Source organism: Clinocottus analis, unplaced genomic scaffold, assembly GCF_023055335.1.
Source record: "Clinocottus analis isolate CAN_PGR_092001 unplaced genomic scaffold, fCliAna1.0.p SCAF_18, whole genome shotgun sequence".
Taxonomy (NCBI): Eukaryota; Metazoa; Chordata; class Actinopteri; order Perciformes; family Cottidae; genus Clinocottus; species Clinocottus analis.
Window position 1 is genome coordinate 16493476 of NW_027175909.1, and position 19747 is coordinate 16513222.

The 19747-nt window shown below is 48.6% G+C and overlaps 1 protein-coding gene across 1 annotated transcript in view; it reads left to right on the forward strand.

The window, feature by feature from the left end:
• The first annotated feature begins 1871 nt into the window (after positions 1-1871).
• arhgap21a (Rho GTPase activating protein 21a) overlaps positions 1872-19747 on the forward strand; it is a 34149-nt gene continuing 16273 nt past the window's right edge. The window contains 8 exon segments of the mRNA XM_068581675.1: positions 1872-3058; positions 6487-6675; positions 9289-9310; positions 13867-13959; positions 15180-15258; positions 15528-15582; positions 17882-17905; positions 19087-19747. Of these exon segments, the coding sequence (XP_068437776.1) occupies positions 2747-3058; positions 6487-6675; positions 9289-9310; positions 13867-13959; positions 15180-15258; positions 15528-15582; positions 17882-17905; positions 19087-19747 (1435 nt within the window). The 5' untranslated portion in view covers positions 1872-2746.

Genomic DNA, 19747 nt, shown 5'->3' on the forward strand with positions numbered 1-19747 from the left:
ACCTTTTCCCGGTATCTATGTCCGATCCACTCAGTACCTGTATGAGTTGACGAGCGTGGACGGGCGTGTAGTTTTTAGCTGCAGTCTTTCACGAGATCGTAAAAGCACCAAAGGTACCGTCTGTTGCTCCGGACAGTCAGCCTTTCCCTGATGTTTCTTTTGTGTTCAGGCCTTCAGACGACTATCGCCGCTCCAAACAAAGTCTGTGTGTTGTTTACAGCCGTCGCTTTAATATCCCAGAACGTGACTCCTCTGCTTACTCGCACTCAGCGACGACAACGCCCGACACCCTCGTGCCCGTGGCCGGCATTGCTGTGGTGTGGTCCGTTGCCCCGACAGCGGCACAATATTTCTGGGCGGCCTGTCTAGTTTTTTTGCGTCTGCATGGCACCAAAAAACCCAACGAGAATTCCTTGGAAGGAATCTTTTTCTTCTTATCATGTGTTTTAGATTTGCAGGAATGTGGAGACGTATGTGATGTGGATTGAAAGCCGTTGTCACAGTCTGAAACGTACCAGCGGAGGTCAGAGGCGTTGTTTGGCTGCAGAGGGAGCCTCTGATGGCTTTCAGCGGTTATGTTAAACAAAAGGCATATTTATGAAGTCACTCACACACTCGCAGTCGACTGTAGAGGCTGAATCCTTGCTTTGGCTTCAGGAGTCACGCGTCTCAACCGGCGTGTTCGGCGATGTCTATTCTCGCCGTCGTCTCCGTACAGAAGTTATAGCTGGATCGAGTGAATGTGTTCACAAGATGCCCGACGAGAAAACGGAAAAAAATCGTTGGAAAAAAAGCATTGAAAAATGTTAAAAAAAAATGTTTGAAAAAATATGCTGGAAAAAAAACGTTGGGGAAAAAAAAGTTTCAGAAAAAAGTTGAAAAAACAAATTGGAGAAAAAGGTTTGAAAAAAAAAAAACGTTGAAAAAAAAAAGTTTGGAAAAATCAATTTTGGAAAAAAAAAAGTTTGAAAAAAAAAGTTTGAAAAAAAACATTAAGAAAAAAGTTGAAAAAAAAACCTTGAAAAAAAAGTTTGGAAAATAAATTTTGGGAAAAAACGTTGAAAAAAAGTTTGAAAAAAAAGTTTGAAAAAAAAAGTTTGAAAAAAACGTTAGAATAAAAGTTCAAGAAAAAAGTTGAAAAAAAAACATTGGAAAAAAAAGGTAAACATTTTTTGGGGAACAAATGTTGGAAAAAGGGTTGAGATAGCATAGCGCTAGGGGCACGGTGAGAATTGAAATTAAAATTGGACGACTGGACGGAACGGATCATCCTCAAGCCACTTTTTACAGACTTACACAACGTAGAGAGAGAGAGAGGGAGAGAGGGAGGGAGGGAGAGAGGGAGAGAGAGAGAGAGAGAGAGACAGAGACAGAGAGAGAGAGAGAGAGGGAGAGAGAGACAGAGAGAGAGACAGAGACAGAGAGAGAGAGAGAGAGAGAGAGAGAGAGAGAGAGGCTCAGAGCCCACGAGACCAAAACCTGATTAAACATTAAAGGGATGTTTCGTCTCTGGACCGGAGAGATTCACTAAAAGCTCCGACCGCTCCGCTAATGAAAGGTAGAGGTTTGTTTAACTTTACACCGACAGACCTCTTCATTCACCTCTTAGATTCTCGCGTGTGTGTGTGTGTGTGTGTGTGTGTGTGTGCGTGAGAACCTGGAGCATGCTGGGGGGAGTTCACCTGTCACTCAAAGGAAGGGCTGGTCCCTGAAATGATCCCTAAACATCTGAATCTTTATTCCAACATCTGTCTTGTTATTTGGCACATCTGTTAATTAAACACTATATATATATATATATATATATATATATATATATATATATATATATATATATTTAGAGCCTGTTAAATAAACAAATATATACAGGAGTTACCGAGTGTTTAACTCCAGGACCGTGAAGCTGCCACCCAGGCGTCGGCCCTTTGTAGCGGCTACATGAGCTGCAGGCATGCAGGAGTGTGTGTGTGTGTGTGTGTGTGTGTGTGTGTGTGTGTGTGTGTGTGTGTGTGTGTGTGTGTGTGTGTGGCTTTATAGTTATTACAGATTCCATATGCTTCCTTATCTGTATTAGCCCCACTTGACTTCCTCCGCAGGCTGTGAAAACAAACCCTGCGTCCTGACAGATAGCAGCTCTCTGTCCCGTGTAACTCTACCACAAAAACTTTTTTGGGGGGAATATTCCTCATATTTCACTCGTGTGTGTGTGTGTGTGTGTGTGTGTGTGTGTGTGTGTGTGCGCGTGCGTCTCCTCTCCTCCTTTTAAACCAACAAGTTTTCTTATGAGTGTTCTTATGATTTATTGATCAGCCTCGACACGCAGGGGAAGAGGTGCGTTAGAGAGAGATGGAGGAGACAGGGAAGGAAAGGGGAGAGTGTTCACTTCAGGCCGCCTGGTGTGTGTGTGTGTGAATATTTGTGTGTGTGTGTGTGTGTGTGTGTGTGTGTGTGTGCATACTTGGGAGAGAGTTTTGTGAGGCGAGTGGGTGGGTGCGTCAGTCAGTCGGCTCTCTGCAGAGCACTCGGCTCCGCTGTGCTCTCTCCTCTCGGCCGAGTGGAAAACATCACGATGTGTCCGCGGGACGCCCAGAAGAACAGCGCCGTTCCCCCGACCGAGCCGGGACCAGAATAAGACGGCCGGAGCCGGGACGGGACGGGTCGCGCAAATGGACTCGTCCAGAACCTCGCAGTAGACGACGCAGGAGAAGAGAGAGGATAGTTTTCACCTCCACCGGCTGGCTATGCCATGCTGGCTCAGAGGAACGGGCGACCGCCGGGCTGCACGCCGGCGCCCCTGAAGGACCGCCCCGCCCCGCGGGACGTGGACGCCGACGCCGACGGGTGCTGCTCCCTCTCTCCGTCCCCGTCGGCGGGAGGGTGCCCCTGGGCTCGGCTGGCCGGGGTGGACGGCTGCCTGTCGGAGCCGTACTGCCTCTGGTTCCAGCTGCTGGCCAGAGCCTACTGGGGGGAGGTGGAGCTGGGGCTCAGCGGGCCGCACCGCGGCGTGTCCTGGGCCCGGCTCAGGGAAGCCTCCAGGAAGAACTGTGTCCGGTCTCGGGTAAGAGGAGGAGGAGGAGGAGGGGGAGGAGGGGGGGGGGGGGTGGTAGGGCGTCCTTGAGGCTCGACACCTTGAGGAGGCGACTTGCGCTCCGAGTTTTGCCGGCATTTAGGAATTCCCTGGCTGGATGAGATAAAAGTTGAGGAGATTGCAGCGTCTGGTTAGAGTGTACGAGTCTAGTGATGTGTAGGTTACATGTGAAGATGTGTAGGTTACATGTGAAGATGTGTAGGTTACATGTGAAGATGTGTAGGTTACATGTGAAGATGTGTAGGTTACATGTGAAGCCTGTAGGTTACATGTGAAGCCTGTAGGTTACATGTGAAGATGTGTAGGTTACATGTGAAGATGTGTAGGTTACATGTGAAGATGTGTAGGTTACATGTGAAGATGTGTAGGTTACATGTGAAGATGTGTGGGTTACATGTGAAGATGTGTAGGTTACATGTGAAGCCTGTAGGTTACATGTGAAGATGTGTAGGTTACATGTGAAGCCTGTAGGTTACATGTGAAGATGTGTAGGTTACATGTGAAGATGTGTAGGTTACATGTGAAGCCTGTAGGTTACATGTGAAGATGTGTAGGTTACATGTGAAGATGTGTAGGTTACATGTGAAGATGTGTAGGTTACATGTGAAGATGTGTAGGTTACATGTGAAGATGTGTGATGGGAGGAAGGAGGGGACTTTTTGTTGAGGAATTTTTGGTATGCGTCATCCTGCTTCTCTGACCGATATCTTCTGTGTGTGTCCGTCTGTGTGTGTGTGTGTTTGGGTTTTCGGTTTCATTTGTTGTCGGGCCCTTTTTTGGGCGTTTCAGAGTGACACTTTTTGGCAGATGATGTTTCTTTTCCAGCTGTGCGTCTTTTAGAAGTTCTTCTCCTGCCGTTGCTTTAGCGAGGAGGACTTTCCTATAGCGTAGTGAAGCGTGACTAACGGTAAAGTCTGCGGCCGGACAGAGAAGAAGAAGAAGGGAGGGAAAAGTCTGGAAAGAGGAGGCGAGAGAGGGAGTGAAAAGAGGTAGATCCATGAGGTCAGGCGTCCCGGGGGTGACTCACGCGCTTTAAGGGAAACAAAACAAAGAGAAGAAAAAGAAATGGTGTGGAAGGAAAGAAAGCTGAGTCCACAAGTAAAGGCCTCCTCCTCTGGGATACGTAAAGAAGCAGGAATGGGCACGCATGCAACTGCAAGAAGCATCCCACGGCACCACAACACCTCGACATCACGACACAACAGCACCACAACACCATGACACCACAACATCATATGGCCACAAGCAGATCAGACCCTCGCTGTGCGGCGAGCAGCCTGCAGCACATAATGAAGACCTTTTCTACCAGCTACACACTGTCATGCTGCTTCTGGAGGGACGTGAGTGCGTGTGTGTGTGTGTGTGCGTGTGTGTGTGTGTGTGTGTGTGTGTGTGCGCTCCTCTTTCCGTGGGGCTTTGCAGTGGTTAAGCTGTTGCGTAACGTAACATTACATTTTCTGCATGAAATCAAAACTAAACAGCTGAGTTGTCGTTGCTCCCCTCCCTCCTCCCTCCTCCCTCTCCCCTCCCTCCTCCCTTCGCCTCCCCCTCTGCTCCCCCTCCCCTCCCCTCTCACAACTATTTCATTGTTTTGTGTTTGTGTTGGTCAGTTTACGATGTTATGGAAGAAAATAACAAGAAAGTAAAGCAAACAAACAAAGTAAAGAGGAAATACTAATACCAGTAATCAATCAACTGTCAGTGATTACATCGTTTATGTTCTTTATCGGTTGATTAAAGATCTTGAATTCCAAATTGAGAGCAACAACATGGCGGCAAACACGTACCGCCATGTTGAGAGCTGTGTGGAGGCAACAGATCATCTTTTTGGTCGTCTCTAAATTGTCCCAAAACTGCTTGATTTGTCCAACCAGTCATCCTAAACTCACACATATTCAATGTTACAATGATGTATAAGAAGGAAAAGCAACAACACACACACACACACACACACACACACACACACACGCACACACACACACTCCCTCTGTCGTGTGTGCGTGTGTGTGTTCCTGTTTGTTCTGTAACATCATCTTCAGAAAAAGAGTAATTATATGCTTTTTTATTTTCTATATCACTCTTAAAACTGTTTGCTAAATACGAAGCTAACACCTGCAGCCGGTTAGCTTAGCTTAGCATAAAGACTGGAACGAGGGGGAAACACCTAGCCTTTAAGCACTTCCTGAAGCTCGATCTCTAAAAAAACGAAGCTCAATCTCGTTCCAGTCTTTATGCTAAGCTAAGATAGCTTGCCTCCTGTAGCTAATAGCTTATATTTGCTGTACAAACAACGCGTGGTACCGTAGCATCCTCTCCAGGAAGAGAGGGTCGTGAGCTCCTCTGACTCACTCCGAGTCCTCGGCCCGGCAACGGTTGCCATTTGAGCGTAAACACTCTTCGTCATCGGGCCGTTAAACGCAGAGGTGTTTTTTTTCCGCCGCTGATGTGCAGCGCATGTGTGGTGCGCTATTGAGGCACGACTGTAATGCTACTCCAGCTGAGAGCTGCCAGCACTTAAGGGTTGTTTTCATCCCGCGTTAGTCACAGTAGGAATGCAGAAGATAAGTCTGTCATCGTGCAAACACGCCAAGCGGCCCGGCAGAGCCCCAGTGGGCCGTAACCAGAGCCATGTGTGCGGCTGTGTGGAGCTCGCGGCGCTACAAATGGGCTCAAACGACGACCCTGATCATCCCCACAGATATTGTGATCACTGACATGGACCGCAACTTAGCAACACAACTATTGGACTGCAGTGTTGGGCCCCGACACCAACATTTTAACTGTTTCGTAGGAGTAGTGTGTGTTTTATTACAAACAATACGAGCTGGAAAAGAAGTTTTTTATTGTACGGAGTCACTCTGTTAACTGTGTATCTATCCATCTATCCATCTATCCATCTATCTATCTATCTATTTACCTGATTATTTGCAGTTTTCATTCTCAAGTCTGTACGCTAACTGTGAAGCTAACGCCTGCAGCCGGTTAGCTTAGCCTAGCGTAAAGAATGGAAACGGGGGGAAACTGTCTAAATATAACAGAATCTGACTATCAGCGCTTCCAAAAGCAAAGCAGACTGTAGTTTTCTTCATATATGTGTTGTCTACATGTCATTATTTAAAATCTATTTTGCACTTTATTATTATTATCAGTAGAGAAACTTTTGTTTTAAATCTCCTACATGTTTGTTATGTGGAAGAATTGACAAATAAAATCTGACTTCGACTTCCAGTCTGGAAGCTAAGCTAAGCTAGCTGGCCTCCCGTATCCGCTAGCTCATATTTACACGTGTTAAATGAACCACGAATGAAGCGCTCCGCTCCGTTCCAGTTCCTCTGCGTCCACGCCGGCGTGCAGATCCACGCTGACGTGCTCACGTGTGTTTCTCCTCCTTCCCTCAGGCCAAGCAGAAGGATGGGCGCGACCGGAGCGAGGCGTCGGCCGCGGCGTCCCCCGGGCCGGAGGAGGAGCCGTTCTCCTGGCCGGGGCCCAAGACGCTCCGCCTGCGCCGAACCTCGCAGGGCTTCGGCTTCACGCTGCGGCACTTCATCGTCTACCCGCCGGAGTCCGCCGTGCACAACTCTCTGAAGGTGAAGAGCGCCGTCTCTCGCCCCTCTGGCAACATACATATATGTATATATACACACTTATATACATACTACAACGCAAAACAATGTTTAAGTCATGTAGAGCAATTTAGCGCTGAGTAATTGTTTGAGGTCGCGGTGAGATAAAACGCGCCTGTCGACAAAGTAAACACACTTCTGTTGAATCGAGCGGCGTGAGCCTCGAGATGGATTCATTCACGACAACGTCATAAAAATATTTGCTGGAGGAGACGTTATAGATTGAGAACAGATGACGTCATCACAAACAGTTATAAGGAAATAAAAGGGAAGTTAAATGTGTCGTTTAATCCGTTGAAAACTGTGGAACTAATGTTGTCTCCAGACCTCTTTTCCCTGTTTGAGTCGTCGTAGGAACCCCAAATTAATTCCAATACTTGTGTTTATTGTATGTATTTGTTCAGCAAAATCTTGAGAAAAAAATGTATATCTGGAAAAAAAAATCCCTTTTAAAAGATATGTTGATGGTAACTATGAACATCCAGCATGATATGAGCCAGTTTCCCCAAAAAAGCCTCCTGGAGCGTCAATAAGACATCTTTATGGAAAGATTAGGACCTAAAGAATCAGAATCTGCAACAGAAATCACAATAAAACAAAGTCTTGTCCTGTTAGGAAGGAGTTTCAGTCAAGAAACTGTGTTGTTCGGTTCAAAAATGGAAAAATTACGTATTTTATGCCAAAAGATTGTCTGAATGGGGCATGCTGGGACTTAAAATTGGCGCGGGAGGGTTTTCACGCACGGTTTCCAGAGGTTTAAGGAACATTTCATGTTTAAGAAGCGTGTGATTGACGGAAGTAAATCTGCTGTTTCGACTCGAGGCCACGACACAACAGCGTCATAAGATAAATATATATTTGTATATTTACACACAGGAGGTGTTCCACTTCTTTTGTCTTGTTCTTTGGACCGACTCGGGGTCTTTCCCCGAACACGACTCCCTTTATTGGTTCTGCCGGTCAGCGTTCCAGACTGTTCTCATAAAATAACTTTATTTAGCTGCTCCGTGTCTGCAGTGATCACAAAGCACCTGATTTGAGTCCTGAGTCAGCGCCGCGGCTGCGAGCTGCTGTTTGACTCGGCTGCAGACAAACGCCTCAGTGTGTCGTGCTGTCGCTCTACACACTTGGATGTCAAGTGACACAGAAACAAGGGACTTTAATGTAATGATGGCACCGGGTTATGTTCTGCACAACAGTGTTGATTGAACTTGGTGAAAGGGTGAAGAACACACAACATTCAGGAGTGGATCTGAATTAGATCGGTTTCTCTCATAATCTGGCTCATATCATGCTGGATGTTTTTAACTTACGATCAAAATATCTTTTACAGGGGATTTTTTGCAGATATACATTTTTTTCCCAAGACTTTGCTGAACAAATACACACAAGTTTTGGATTTAATTTGGGGTTCCTACGACAACTCAAACAGGGAAAAAGAGGTCTGGAGACAAAATTGGTTCCACAGTTTAAAAAACAGAAATCTGAAGCCCATCTGTTGCAGAACGGAGTAAATTAAACTTAACGGCGTTAATCTCATTCATCCACGTCATTAATTCTGAGACCTTGATGTTTTTAGAGATACACAACTTCCACTACATTTCCTCTGGACTCTGCGCCGGCCGCGTGGGAGTCCTTCTTCTTATCGTAAGACGGAGGATTCTGGGAAAATCTTCAAAACCGAAAGCCTTAAAACATCTCAATCCGTCAGGTCACAGTCGCTGCACAGCCGGACCGGTTCTCTCCCGTTACGCAACCGCAGCCGCCGCATCGCAGCGTAATCACGCCGAGGGTCCTGGAGCTCCTGATTAATCACCGTTTGAGGGTTTTGGGGTTAGCGAGGAGGGTCAGGCCGTCTTAAGGAAAGCCGGGAGGAGAACATGTGTCCCTGAGGAGAGGTGGATTAAAGAGTGTGTGTGTGTTACGGGGAACTAGGACTTCATGTGTTGAGGAAGTGGAAAACAAATAAGCATCAACGTGGCTGTGAAGTAGTTTTTTGTGAGTCGCTATGAAGCTTCTTGTGTCTTCGTTGTGTAGCTGCTGAAGGATGATGAAGAGTTTTCTCTGTGAATAATCTCTAATATAGCTAATATCTGGATTATCCATCCGTTATCCAGCGTGTGCTGATACGACGTCGCTCCCGAGGTTCTGATCCGGTTCATGGAAAACCTGGAGAAGTCATGGAAATCTTAAAAATGGTTATTTTCAGGCCTGGAAAAGTCTTTTCAATGAGGGTAATGCTAATGCTAATAACCGGGTTCATACAGTCATGGAAAACCTGGAAAAGTCCTTGAAAAAAAACATCCCAAAAGACTAGTAAAAGTCATGTAAATGTGTTATATTCATGTGTTCACGACATTTATTCACTTGGTTAAAAGTCATGGAAACACAATGTGAATGAACCCTGGCTCCTGTTATGTTTAGTATTATTATTATTAAATTATAGGATTAAATGGTAGATTGAAGAGCATTTACAGATGGTTTTATCTGCAGCTGCAGTTTTACGTTATATTCAACATCTACCAAAAGATAAATAAAGAGATCTTTCCTCATCCTCTGTTTTCTTTTCTCTCCCAGGATGAAGACAACGGCAGTCGAGGTGAGTCTTGTTTTATTTCCCCTTTTTGCCCCAAAAAAACCTCCCAGCATGCATCAGCGACGCGCTCTTCGACCTCAAGTGTTGCAATGACAACGACACAGAAACCGTTTAGTCTTGTCTGCTCGTCATATCGCCACAGAACATAGAACACAGAACAAAGAACACGTGTGTGTCAGTGGTGAGTGTGTGTAATCTCGTGTGTGTTTGTGTGTGTGTGTGTGTGTGTGACGTAAACTTGTTTGTTTAAGCTTTTTGTAATTCCTGTTTGCAAACTAGCTGATGTCTCTCCGGCAGAAGAGTTGTGATGAATGAGGAGGAGAAGGGAGGAAGAGGAGGAAGGGAAGGGAGGAGGAGGAGGAGGAGGAGGAGGAGGAGTAGAAGAAGAAGAAGAGAGGAGGAGGAGGAAGGGGGAGGAGGAAGAGAAGGGAGGAGGAGGAGAACAAGAAGAAGAGAGAAGAAGGGAGGAGAAGGGAGGAGGTCATGGCCGCTGGCCGTGTGTTTGTCTTGTCGTGAACCCAGAGAGAGAGAACCGAGAGAACAGAGGGAACAGGAGGGTTCAGGAGAACCGAGAGAACCGAGAGAACAGAGGGAACAGGAGGGTTCATCGTCCGGCGATGGAGGGCGGTGGAAGTGAGGGATCGGGGCGAGTGCAGGCTTCGTGATAATCTGACTCTAAACCGCCTCGAACGGGAAATTGAGAGATTCCTGTAAGTGTCCCTCATCATCCCGTTTGGCCCTCGGTGTCACATTCCTCTCTCACACACACACTCACACACACACACACTCCCCCACACACTCCCTTTGTTAACCCCTCCACGTCCGCCTCCTCCTTCAACACGCAGGCCTCAGCACATTAAACTCTGCCCCTGCTGTGGAGGGAGGAAACCCCGCGGGGAGGCAACTTGAATTCCTCCATGGGGCTCTACCTGGAGGGAGTCACAGCCGTGTGACAGGGTGAGGAGGTGAGCGCATGAGGAGCGTCACGATGCCCGCAGGAGGTCACCTGGCCGCTCATCGCTCCTCTGAGGTCGTCGCGTCACGGCCGAGAGAATCGAGATTAAACACGTATGACGGGATTGAGAGTCAGATGACGGAAGCCGACGTCATGCTCCTCCCCCGAGAGGAAGAGCCCGTTTTGGGAGGCTTGTTTTTCCTGCGATGGACCGACGCGACGCGTGACGCCTGCTGTGCCGCCGGCGCTCTGCGCTGCAGTGTGTGTGTGTGATGAGGCTGCAGTGTGTGTGTGTGTGTGTGTGTGTGTGTGTGTGATGAGGCTGCTGCTGTTGGGACGGGGGGGGGGGGGGGCATATTGACTAGCTGGGTGTCGCCGCTTGAAACACACCAGAAAACACAGACGGACACACACGCTGACGTAGAGACACAGATAAACACACGTAAACAAAGATATACAGCGTGTAGGTGCTGAGTGTGTGAGAAAGTGTGTGTGGGAGAGAGAATGTGAGTCTGTGTGTTTGTGTGTGTGTGTGCATTTGTGTGTGTCAGTTTATTTCCCTTCACAGCGGTTTGTCTACATACCAAATCTCACTTCCTCTCTTCCTCCTCCCGCTCTCTCTCTCTTTCATGTGTCTCCTCCTCTCTCTTTCTCTCTCTCTCTCTCTCTCTCTCTCTCTCTTTCTCTCTCTCTTTCTCTCTCTCTCTCTCTCTCTCCCTCTGTCTCCCTCTAAGTCCTCCAGCGGCTCGTTGAATCTGAATCAGGAGTTTTTATGAATCTGCGGCAGCAGGAAAACGTTCTCCATCTGTTTAAATATTCCAGCGTTCCTTCTTGTTGTTCCCTTAACGTCTTTAAAGGGAACGTAACGTCTCCTGTGGGCCCCGCCTTCTTTTACCAAGTCCAGAGCTCTTGTCTCTCTGTTCTCGTCTCTCACCTTTATTTCTTTCTTTCTATTTTTTTGCTCTGCTTTAGTTCGAGTGGCATTCCCGAGCAGGTCTTGTATCGTGAGAAGTTTAAAGTTCGACGCGCCCACAGAGGAGTTGTTGGACATTCAGACTCACAATCCACCGTTTGCTCCCCTCAGTCCAGTTGCAGCGCATTTTTCTTCTTCTTTTGTTTGACAGACGACGGGCTGGACATGAGGAAAGAGTCAGAGGGTGTGACGTGCAACAAAAGCTCCCAAAAAGCTGGAATCGAACCCCCGAGCCTATGCGGTAATAAGGTGACCCTGCGCGGCTTCACCGGGGTGTTACGCTGCCAAACGTTCTGTTTCAAACTGGATGCAGTTTGGAAAAACTGTCTCTTATAGATTGTATCAACTGTAGCTAGCTAGCCTGCTAGGTATCTAGCTAGGTAGGTAGCTAGCTAGGTATCTAGCTTGGTATCTAGCTAGCTAGCTAACTAAAATGAGTTGGTTGTCACCAATGTCTCAAACTGACTTCCACAAGATTCTCACCTCCAAGCAAGTCAGTTTGAGACATTGTTGACAACAAACTCATTTTAGTTGGCTAGCTAGCTAGTCAAGCTAACTAACATTAGCTAACTAAATTGAGTTTGTGGCCAACAACGTCTCAAACTGACTTGTTTGAGACGTTGTTGGCCACAAACTCATTTGAGTTAGCTCGACTAGCTAAATAGTTAGCGAGTCAACTCATTCAAGTTAGCTTGACTAGCTAGACAGTTAGCTAGCTAGTCAAGCTAACTAAAATGAGTTTGTTGCCAACAATGTCTCAAAGTGACTTGTCCCCTTCCACAAGACTCTCACGTCCAAATGAGTCAGTTTGAGACATTATTGACAACAAACTCATTAAAGTTAGCTAGACTAGCTAGCTAGCTAGTGCATGATTCACTCGAGATAACCGTTCTGGTTCCTGTATCATGAGAACAGAAGCATGAGGACGGAGCCGGTATCACTTCATATAACTTCGTAACATGTAGCTAATGCTGTTAGCTGAACATGCTAACGATTAGCTGACACACAGTTCAGTTTAACTTCTCGGACGCACCACGCCTCCACTTTCACAGCCAGTTGGCTTCGAGCGAGAGTCGGTATTCATCTTAAATCATCCGGTTCCAGATGTTTGTCACTTGTTCCCTCAGTTGAACTGTAACTCTCTCGGTCGGTCGTTTGGCTCCTTTCAACAGAAAGACAACACAAAAACACTGAATGCATATTTTGTGTTTCTTTTGGCCATGTGGTCAGTGTATCCTCTCTTTCTGTTTGGAACTCATGGAGGAAGAAAAAAAAAGAAAGGGGGATGGAAAGTTCTTCACCTTCCTGTGCTGGAAGAAAAACACACCAGTTGTGTGTGTGTTTGTGTGTTTGTGTGTGTGTGTGTGTGAATCTGAGAGAATCTGTTGTGATAGCGGCCGGGTCAGGCTTGTCTCTCTCAGGTTGGGAATGCTACAGTCGAGGAAATGACTTATTTTGATATGATCCTCCAGGAATGCAGCACCACTGATGTGTACAAGTGTGTGTGTGTGTGTGTGTGTGTGTGTGTGTGTGTGTGTGTGTGTGTGTGTGTGTGTGTGTGACAGACATAAAAGCTGTGGGTAGGTAGAAAGGTAGGTTAGTTTTAGGTTAATGTGTGAACGGCACCGGCAAAATTATTATTTATTCACTTGTTCTCGGCGTCCTGAAGCGTCTGGGTTCCTTTGAGGGAGGAGTCCGGTGGTGAGCGACTCCTTTTGAAGAAGGGAGTTGGAGTTCATGGATTTATGTAGAGTGTATTTGTGCTTTGACCTTCCCACACCACGGGGAGCCCACTGCACCGGGATTATGCGCCCGCCCGTGTTCATGAGACCCGGCGCAGATAGACATCTGAACACGTGCACAGTCCTCGTTGGGAAAAAGTTTGAACCTTCTTCTTCTTCTTCTTCTTCTTCTTCTTCTTCTTCTTCTTCTTCTTCTTCTTCTTCTAGGTCTTTGCCTTCGTTGCCTTCAGATCTGAGGGGTGAGAACCCGACTCTCATCCTGTGTTTTTGGGTTTATATGCTTTGGTAAGACAGTCGGGAGCGTTAACAAAAAAAAAAAAAAAAGAGCTTTGGATTTCCACATTTTTAATCCCGTTCGTCCAGCTGCGTGCCGTGGAAACTTCCAGAAATCCAATTTGCGCTGCAGAGTCGGAGCTCGGTGAGATTGGCTCTGGATTGGGAGTTTGCCGAGTACACAGAGGGATGGATGGAGGGATGGAGGGATGCAGGGGGGGAGAGATGGAGGGGGGAGAGATAGAGGGGGGAGGCGGCTTTGTTAACATCTGTACCTTCACACTCGGCTCAGTCGTGTCCTGCGTTACATGCATCAGTGCACGTTCTAGCAGGAATACAGTAACACAGCATCCGTTCCTCTGTGAGCGATCAGCTCGTGTGCTGCGCCGCCCCCTGCTGGACGGACGGCAGGCTGCAGCCTCACTGAGGCCTGCAGACACTTTGATCCTGATGCTCCTCACACAAAAATCCTGAAAAAACGCCCGTTCACTGATGCCACAGATGTTGCAGCGGTGGACTTTACCTCCTTCTCCTCCTCCTCCTCCTCTTCCTCCTCCTCTCCGTGTGCGTGCGTGTGTGACCAATCGCCTCGCTGCATGTGCTCTCTTGTTGCCAGGGCGACAGCGGAACCGCCTGGAGCCAATGGACACCATTTTCGTCAAGCAAGTGAAGGAAGGAGGCCCCGCCCACGGAGCTGGACTCTGTACAGGTACACACACACTCACACACTCACACGTGCACTCACACACACACACACAAACGCATGCTCGAACGCACGCACACAGACACACACTCCCATCTCGTCTCACCTCCCGTCTTACCTCCTCAGCTCTTGTCTCACCTCCTCACCTCCTGTCTCACCTCTCGTCTTACCTCCCGTCTCACCTCCTTGCCTCTCGTCTCACCTCTCGTCTCGACTCCTCACCTCTCGTCTCACCTCCGGTCTCACCTCTCGTCTCACTTCCTTACCTCTCGTCTCACGTCCTCACCTCCTGTCTCACCTCCCGTCTCACCTCTCGTCTCACTTCCTTACTTCTCGTCTCACCTCCTCACCTCCGGTCTCACCTCTCGTCTCACCTCCTTACCTCTCGTATTACCTCCTCACCTCCTGTCTCACCTCCTGTCTCACCTCTCGTCTCACTTCCTTACCTCTCGTCTCACCTCCTTACCTCTCGTCTCACTTCCTTACCTCTCGTCTCACTTCCTTACCTCTCGTCTCACCTCCTTACCTCTAGTCTCACTTCCTTACCTCTAGTCTCACCTCCTTAACTCTCGTCTCACCTCCTCACCTCTCGTCTCACCTCCTGTCTCACCTCCTCGTCTCAAACAGCCGCTCGAGGCCAAAGGTTCCTCGGCGTCCGTGCTGTCGGTGGTTCGGCTTCCTCGTCTCCCCGCCAGGCAAAACAGATACGGAGTTACAAAATACCAGATGGCTCCTTCGTGGGAGGTTGAGCAAAGTGTAATCTGCACTCTGTTATTCCAACCTCTCCTTGATTCTGTCTCCCACTTTTTCTTTTTATTGATTCGTGAATCACTTGTGATTTTAAGCCGCGAGGATGAAAAAAAACAACTAAATACTTCTGGTGAAAACGAGCTCCTTCCAGCTTCCACCGCTCCGTCAGCGTTATTTCCAGATTATCGCTCTGCGTCACAGGAAGCGTTGAGTGGGCCGGTCCAGCGCTCTGAACTGCTTCTATCTGTTCGTCTCCTGGGATGAAGGAGTGTTTCTCTCCTCTTCCTGTGGAGATGGCCATCTTCAGAAAGCTTGAATGGACCCGGACCTTCACATAAACACGTGTTGGTTGTTCCGCTTTTGATCCGGACAAGGAGCTACTCCAGAGTGCTTTCTCTTCGGTCGATAAACCACATCGACCGGAGTGCAGAGTGTGTCATGTCAGGGTTGTGATTGTATCCCATAATTCTCTCCAGGGGACCGGATAGTGAAGGTGAATGGAGAGAGCATCATCGGGAAGACCTACTCGCAAGTCATAGCTCTGATCCAGAACAGGTACGACATGCAAACATCACACATTTCATCGACATCTCCCCATCCCCCTCCTCCCCGTCACGTCTGTGGACCAAACACAGAAAATGAAACGCGGCCTTTGTGAAAGTTCTTCATCCACAGAGAATCGCTTCCTTATCGCTGACTGGCACGCGTGTAACTTTCATTCACACTTCATTAAGCTGCAGCTATTAAAGTTCAACTTCTCGGCGGTTTGAGCCCCGTGTTATAATGGTTTCTCTCTCTCTCCCTTGCCCTTTTCCCTCCATCAGCGATGCCTCTCTGGAACTCTGTGTGATGCCAAAGGATGAGGACATTTTGCAGCTGGTAAGCATTCATAAGGAAATATCGAAAAGTGTGCTTGAAAATAATGGACTTCTTTTGCAGTTTATCTAGCAGAGAACCATGTGTTTCAATACCAGACCAGTGCCCCTTTAAAACATGAATTATTTTACTGGTAACTAGAACAAAGTGGAAACCAGTATTCCAGTCCAGCAGTACTTCTGGTCTGTGTGTCTGACTGCAGCTCAGGTTTTTCTTTTTGGGAGGTTGAACTTTGACCGAGTGTGATTTCGCCGTGCTTTCAGGGCTCCTTAAGTTAGTTCATTTGAACTAGCTTACTCGGTTAAGGCTAGCTAACTAGCTTACTTGCTTAAACTAGCTTATTTGGTTAAGGCTTACTCGGTTAAGACTAGTTTACTAGCTTAAATTAGTGTACTCGGTTCAGGCTTACTCTGTTAAGTCCAGCTAACTAGCTTACTAACTTAAACTATCTTACTTGGTTTAGCCAAACTTACTAACTTAAACTAGTTTACACGGTTAAGGCTAGCTTACTTGCTTGAACTAGCTTATTTAATTAAGGCTAGCTTACTAGCTTAAACTAGCTTATTCGGTTAGGATTCATTTGGTTAAGGCTAGCTTGAACTAGCTTATTTGGTTAAGGCTAGCTTACTAGCTTACTGGCTTAAACTGGCTTACTCTGTTAAGGCTTACTTGGTTAAGGCTAAGCTAAAGTAGCCTACCTTGATCTCGGCCCGATACACAAAGCGTGTACACAAGCTAAGTGTTTCCTCTCCCTCCTGTATCTCTGATCTCCACCATCAGGACACAGATTGTCTTGTCCTTGGTCTGGTTTCCTAAAAAAAAAAAGCTCATTCAGCAGAAATAGCCGAGTGAGACTTCACGCCGACGAGCTCATGTGTCCAGAACCATAAACCGGCGCTCGGCCGCCCCGAACCCGTCGCCACACGGCGCTCATCCCCGTTTGAGGAGCTCTCTCTCGGGGCCGAGATGCACTGGGATCCCACCGCGCCGCTACATTCCACACATAGCTTTGTTAGCTTGGCAGCGGCGCGGCAGAGAAAGCCACAGAAACTTGCTTTTAGCGCTTTGGAAAGAGTCTGAACCCTCACAAGGCGGAGGGGAGTTCAATGAGGGCAAATTGTCTCTTCATCCCCATTCAGGAAAAGTTAAACTCAACGTCAACCTGGGGGTTGTGTTACTTCACAGTCGGGTTCAGCTGTTGCGCAACGTGCTGAAGTAAATAGAAGGAAAGTTGAATAAAGATGTGATTTAAGTGTTTGTGTATTTACTCCTCAGTGAGAATCACAGACATTTCTGTAAATATCACAAACCCTGACTGCTCTATGCAACAATTATAGTCCACTCCAATGCGGGGGGAGACATTATTTTAGGGTTTTCAAGGGCTCTGTGTGTGTGTGTGTGTGTGTGTGTGTGTGTGTGTCTTGTGTTGTTCAATGTGTTCATGTTGGTCTGTTATTTGTTTTGTGAGACATTGAGCCCGCTCGCTACCAGAGGGAAGGAGGGAGGGCGTCAGCTGACTGTGTTGATAGGAGGGAGGGAGGGAGGAAAGGAGGGAGGAAAGGAGGGACGGAGGGAGGAAAAGAGGGAGGGAGGGAAAGAGCGCTGTCATGCTCAGCAGAAAGTGAACATATGACAGATAGAGCAGCGTCTAACGGATGAGGGAGAGGATGAAAGAGGTGTGTAGCGTGTGTGTGTGTGTGTGTGTGTGTGTGTGCGCGTGTGTGTGTGTGTGTCTTTTTTTTTTGCACAAGAGCCACTGAAGAACCAAGAAAAGGGGGGAGGGGCGCTACCACAGTGAGCAGGTGAGAGTGACAGAGCAAAGGAAAGAAATGCTGAGTAGAGAGAGACAGAGAGAGAGTGAGAGAGAGAGAGAGAGAAAGAGAGAGAGGGGGAGAGAGAGAGAGAGAGAGAGGGGGAGAGAGAGAGAGAGAGAGAGAGAGAGAGAGAGAGAGAGAGAGAGAGAGAGAACATCCACCAAATGTAATCTTGACTGCAGGCTTGTGGGTGGATGGGTGGAGGAAGACGAGGGTGAGGGGGGAAATAATGGGGATGAAGAGCAACTCAGAAGATCTTCAGGTCTGAGAAAGAAACTAACACATTGCTGAAGTCCTTCTTCCTTCCTCCTCCTCTTCCTCCTCTTCCTCCTCTGTGATGTCTCGGCTCAGCGAGTGTATTTTTAGCCGGCGCTGAAGTCAGAGAAGTCTCCTCGTTTCCTCTGTGCTCACCTGTGTCCTTTTCTCTCTCTCTCTCTCTTCCCTCGTCGTTTCTGTCTGCTTGCCCTTCTCTAACCTGCGGACGGCAGTTTTCCAGGGATATCACTGCTCTGGTAAGAAGGGAGACTCCTCTCTCTAACACTTTTCCTTTCCAGCTCTCTTTCTGCCTCCATCGCTCTCATGACACGCCGTCACCGCCTTCAGCGCTCGCAGTCGCCGGCAAAATTCCTCCACCCTCTTCCCACCTTTCCCTCACCTTGTGTGCGTCAGGTGGAGGGAAAGATGACCTCACCTGCCATGTGAGCCGCCCGCAAACACTTTGCCTATTAAGGGGAAATCGGTTTCAACTTAACCGCACGGCCGATGCAAATCCAGAGGGAGGCGCCGAGTACAGTCGTAACCTGACACTTCAGGTGGAGCGCTATCGATTAAAGTCCAACACCGCCACGCTCTCCCTCTCTCCCTCTCTCCCTCTCTCTCTGTCCCTTTTCATTTCCTCGTGAAGCTGCAGGGATGAGGACCTCGCGTTCGATGCGCGACCAGGATTGTTTTCGCGGGGTCATAACCCGAGCTACAGCTCAGTGTTCTCGGTGTCAGAGCCCTCGCCCTCGTCATGCTAACAGAGGTATTAGCGTTAGCCGCCGGCGGTAGACAGCGGCGTCCCCCGTCCAGCCTCAGGGCTCGCTCTCCGGTACCAAAGGTACAGCTTAACCCCTCAGCCTGGCTCCACCGGGGGGGTTGCAGCCTTCTTTCTCTACTCATTTGCTTTTCTGGCTTTCTTCCACCGCTCCCCCCTTTCCACTTTCACATCTGTTACTTCTCAGGGCCGTTAATTTGCATCGTGGCATGCTGTAACATTTGTTTGCAGTCTCCTAGGAAATGATTGAGAAACTCTAGCTGAAGCAGAAGTGTGTTTGTTCTGGAGGGGAGAAAAAAAAAGTACCGGAGCTGTTGTTTTTATTATTTATTTGGCCGGACTCAGTCGCCCGAATCCGTCACTTTGCCCTGTTTCTCTCGAAGGGGAATTCAGTAACTCTTTCGTGGATTATTGTTTAATCTCCGCTTTCGAGGTGTCAGATACCGTCGCTGCATTGGCAAAGATTGATGACGTCATAGGTGAGATGTATTATTTTGCAGAGTAGTTTGTAGAGCGCTCCCTGTTCAGTCGACGTCTTCCAGCTCGCTCTAATACATCCGGTCCGCGGTTGGGTGTGAGGTTCTCTCGGGGGTTTGATCTATTCCTGCTTTCCAACCTCTCAGCAACCCGACTGACATAATCTCTAATCTCTTGCAGGCGTATTCCCAGGATGCATATCTCAAAGGAAATGATGCCTACAGCGGAAATGCCCAGAACATCCCCGAGCCCCCTCCCATCTGCTACCCTCGGATAGAAGTCAAGGCCGCGGGCATGGCGGCTCAGACATCGGAGCTCGCCGCTGCCGCCGTCGCCGAGATCCCCCCGGGATTGGCGCCGGCGCCGCAGGGGCCGGGAAGGAGAGGGGCGGCCGCGGAGAAGAGCTACCGGGTGGAGATCCCCGTCCCGCCGTCTCCTCCGCCCCAACAGACGGCGAAGTCTCAGACGGTGGTCTGCGTCTGTGGCGACAACGCGAGGACGCCGGCGATGCCTCCTGATCCGGTTGACAGGGCGACCCGGGCGGCCCGGGCCGGACCGAGCCACAGGACAGAGGAAAACCGGTACAGTCCCTCGGCCGCAGATGCCGGCTCGGCGAGACCCAGACCGCTGATTCCCTCAGTGCCTGGGGGGGCGCAGTTGCAGCACCCGGTCTACTCCCCTTCACCCAGACCCGGACCGGTCTACCCGGACACGTTGTCTCCAGCTGTACGGGTCACCGCCACCGCCGCCGCCTCACAGGACACGTTCTCACCCGGCGCCGTCTCACCCGGCGCCAACCACTACTCCCCCACCGCCTCCACGTCTCCACACCAGAACATCG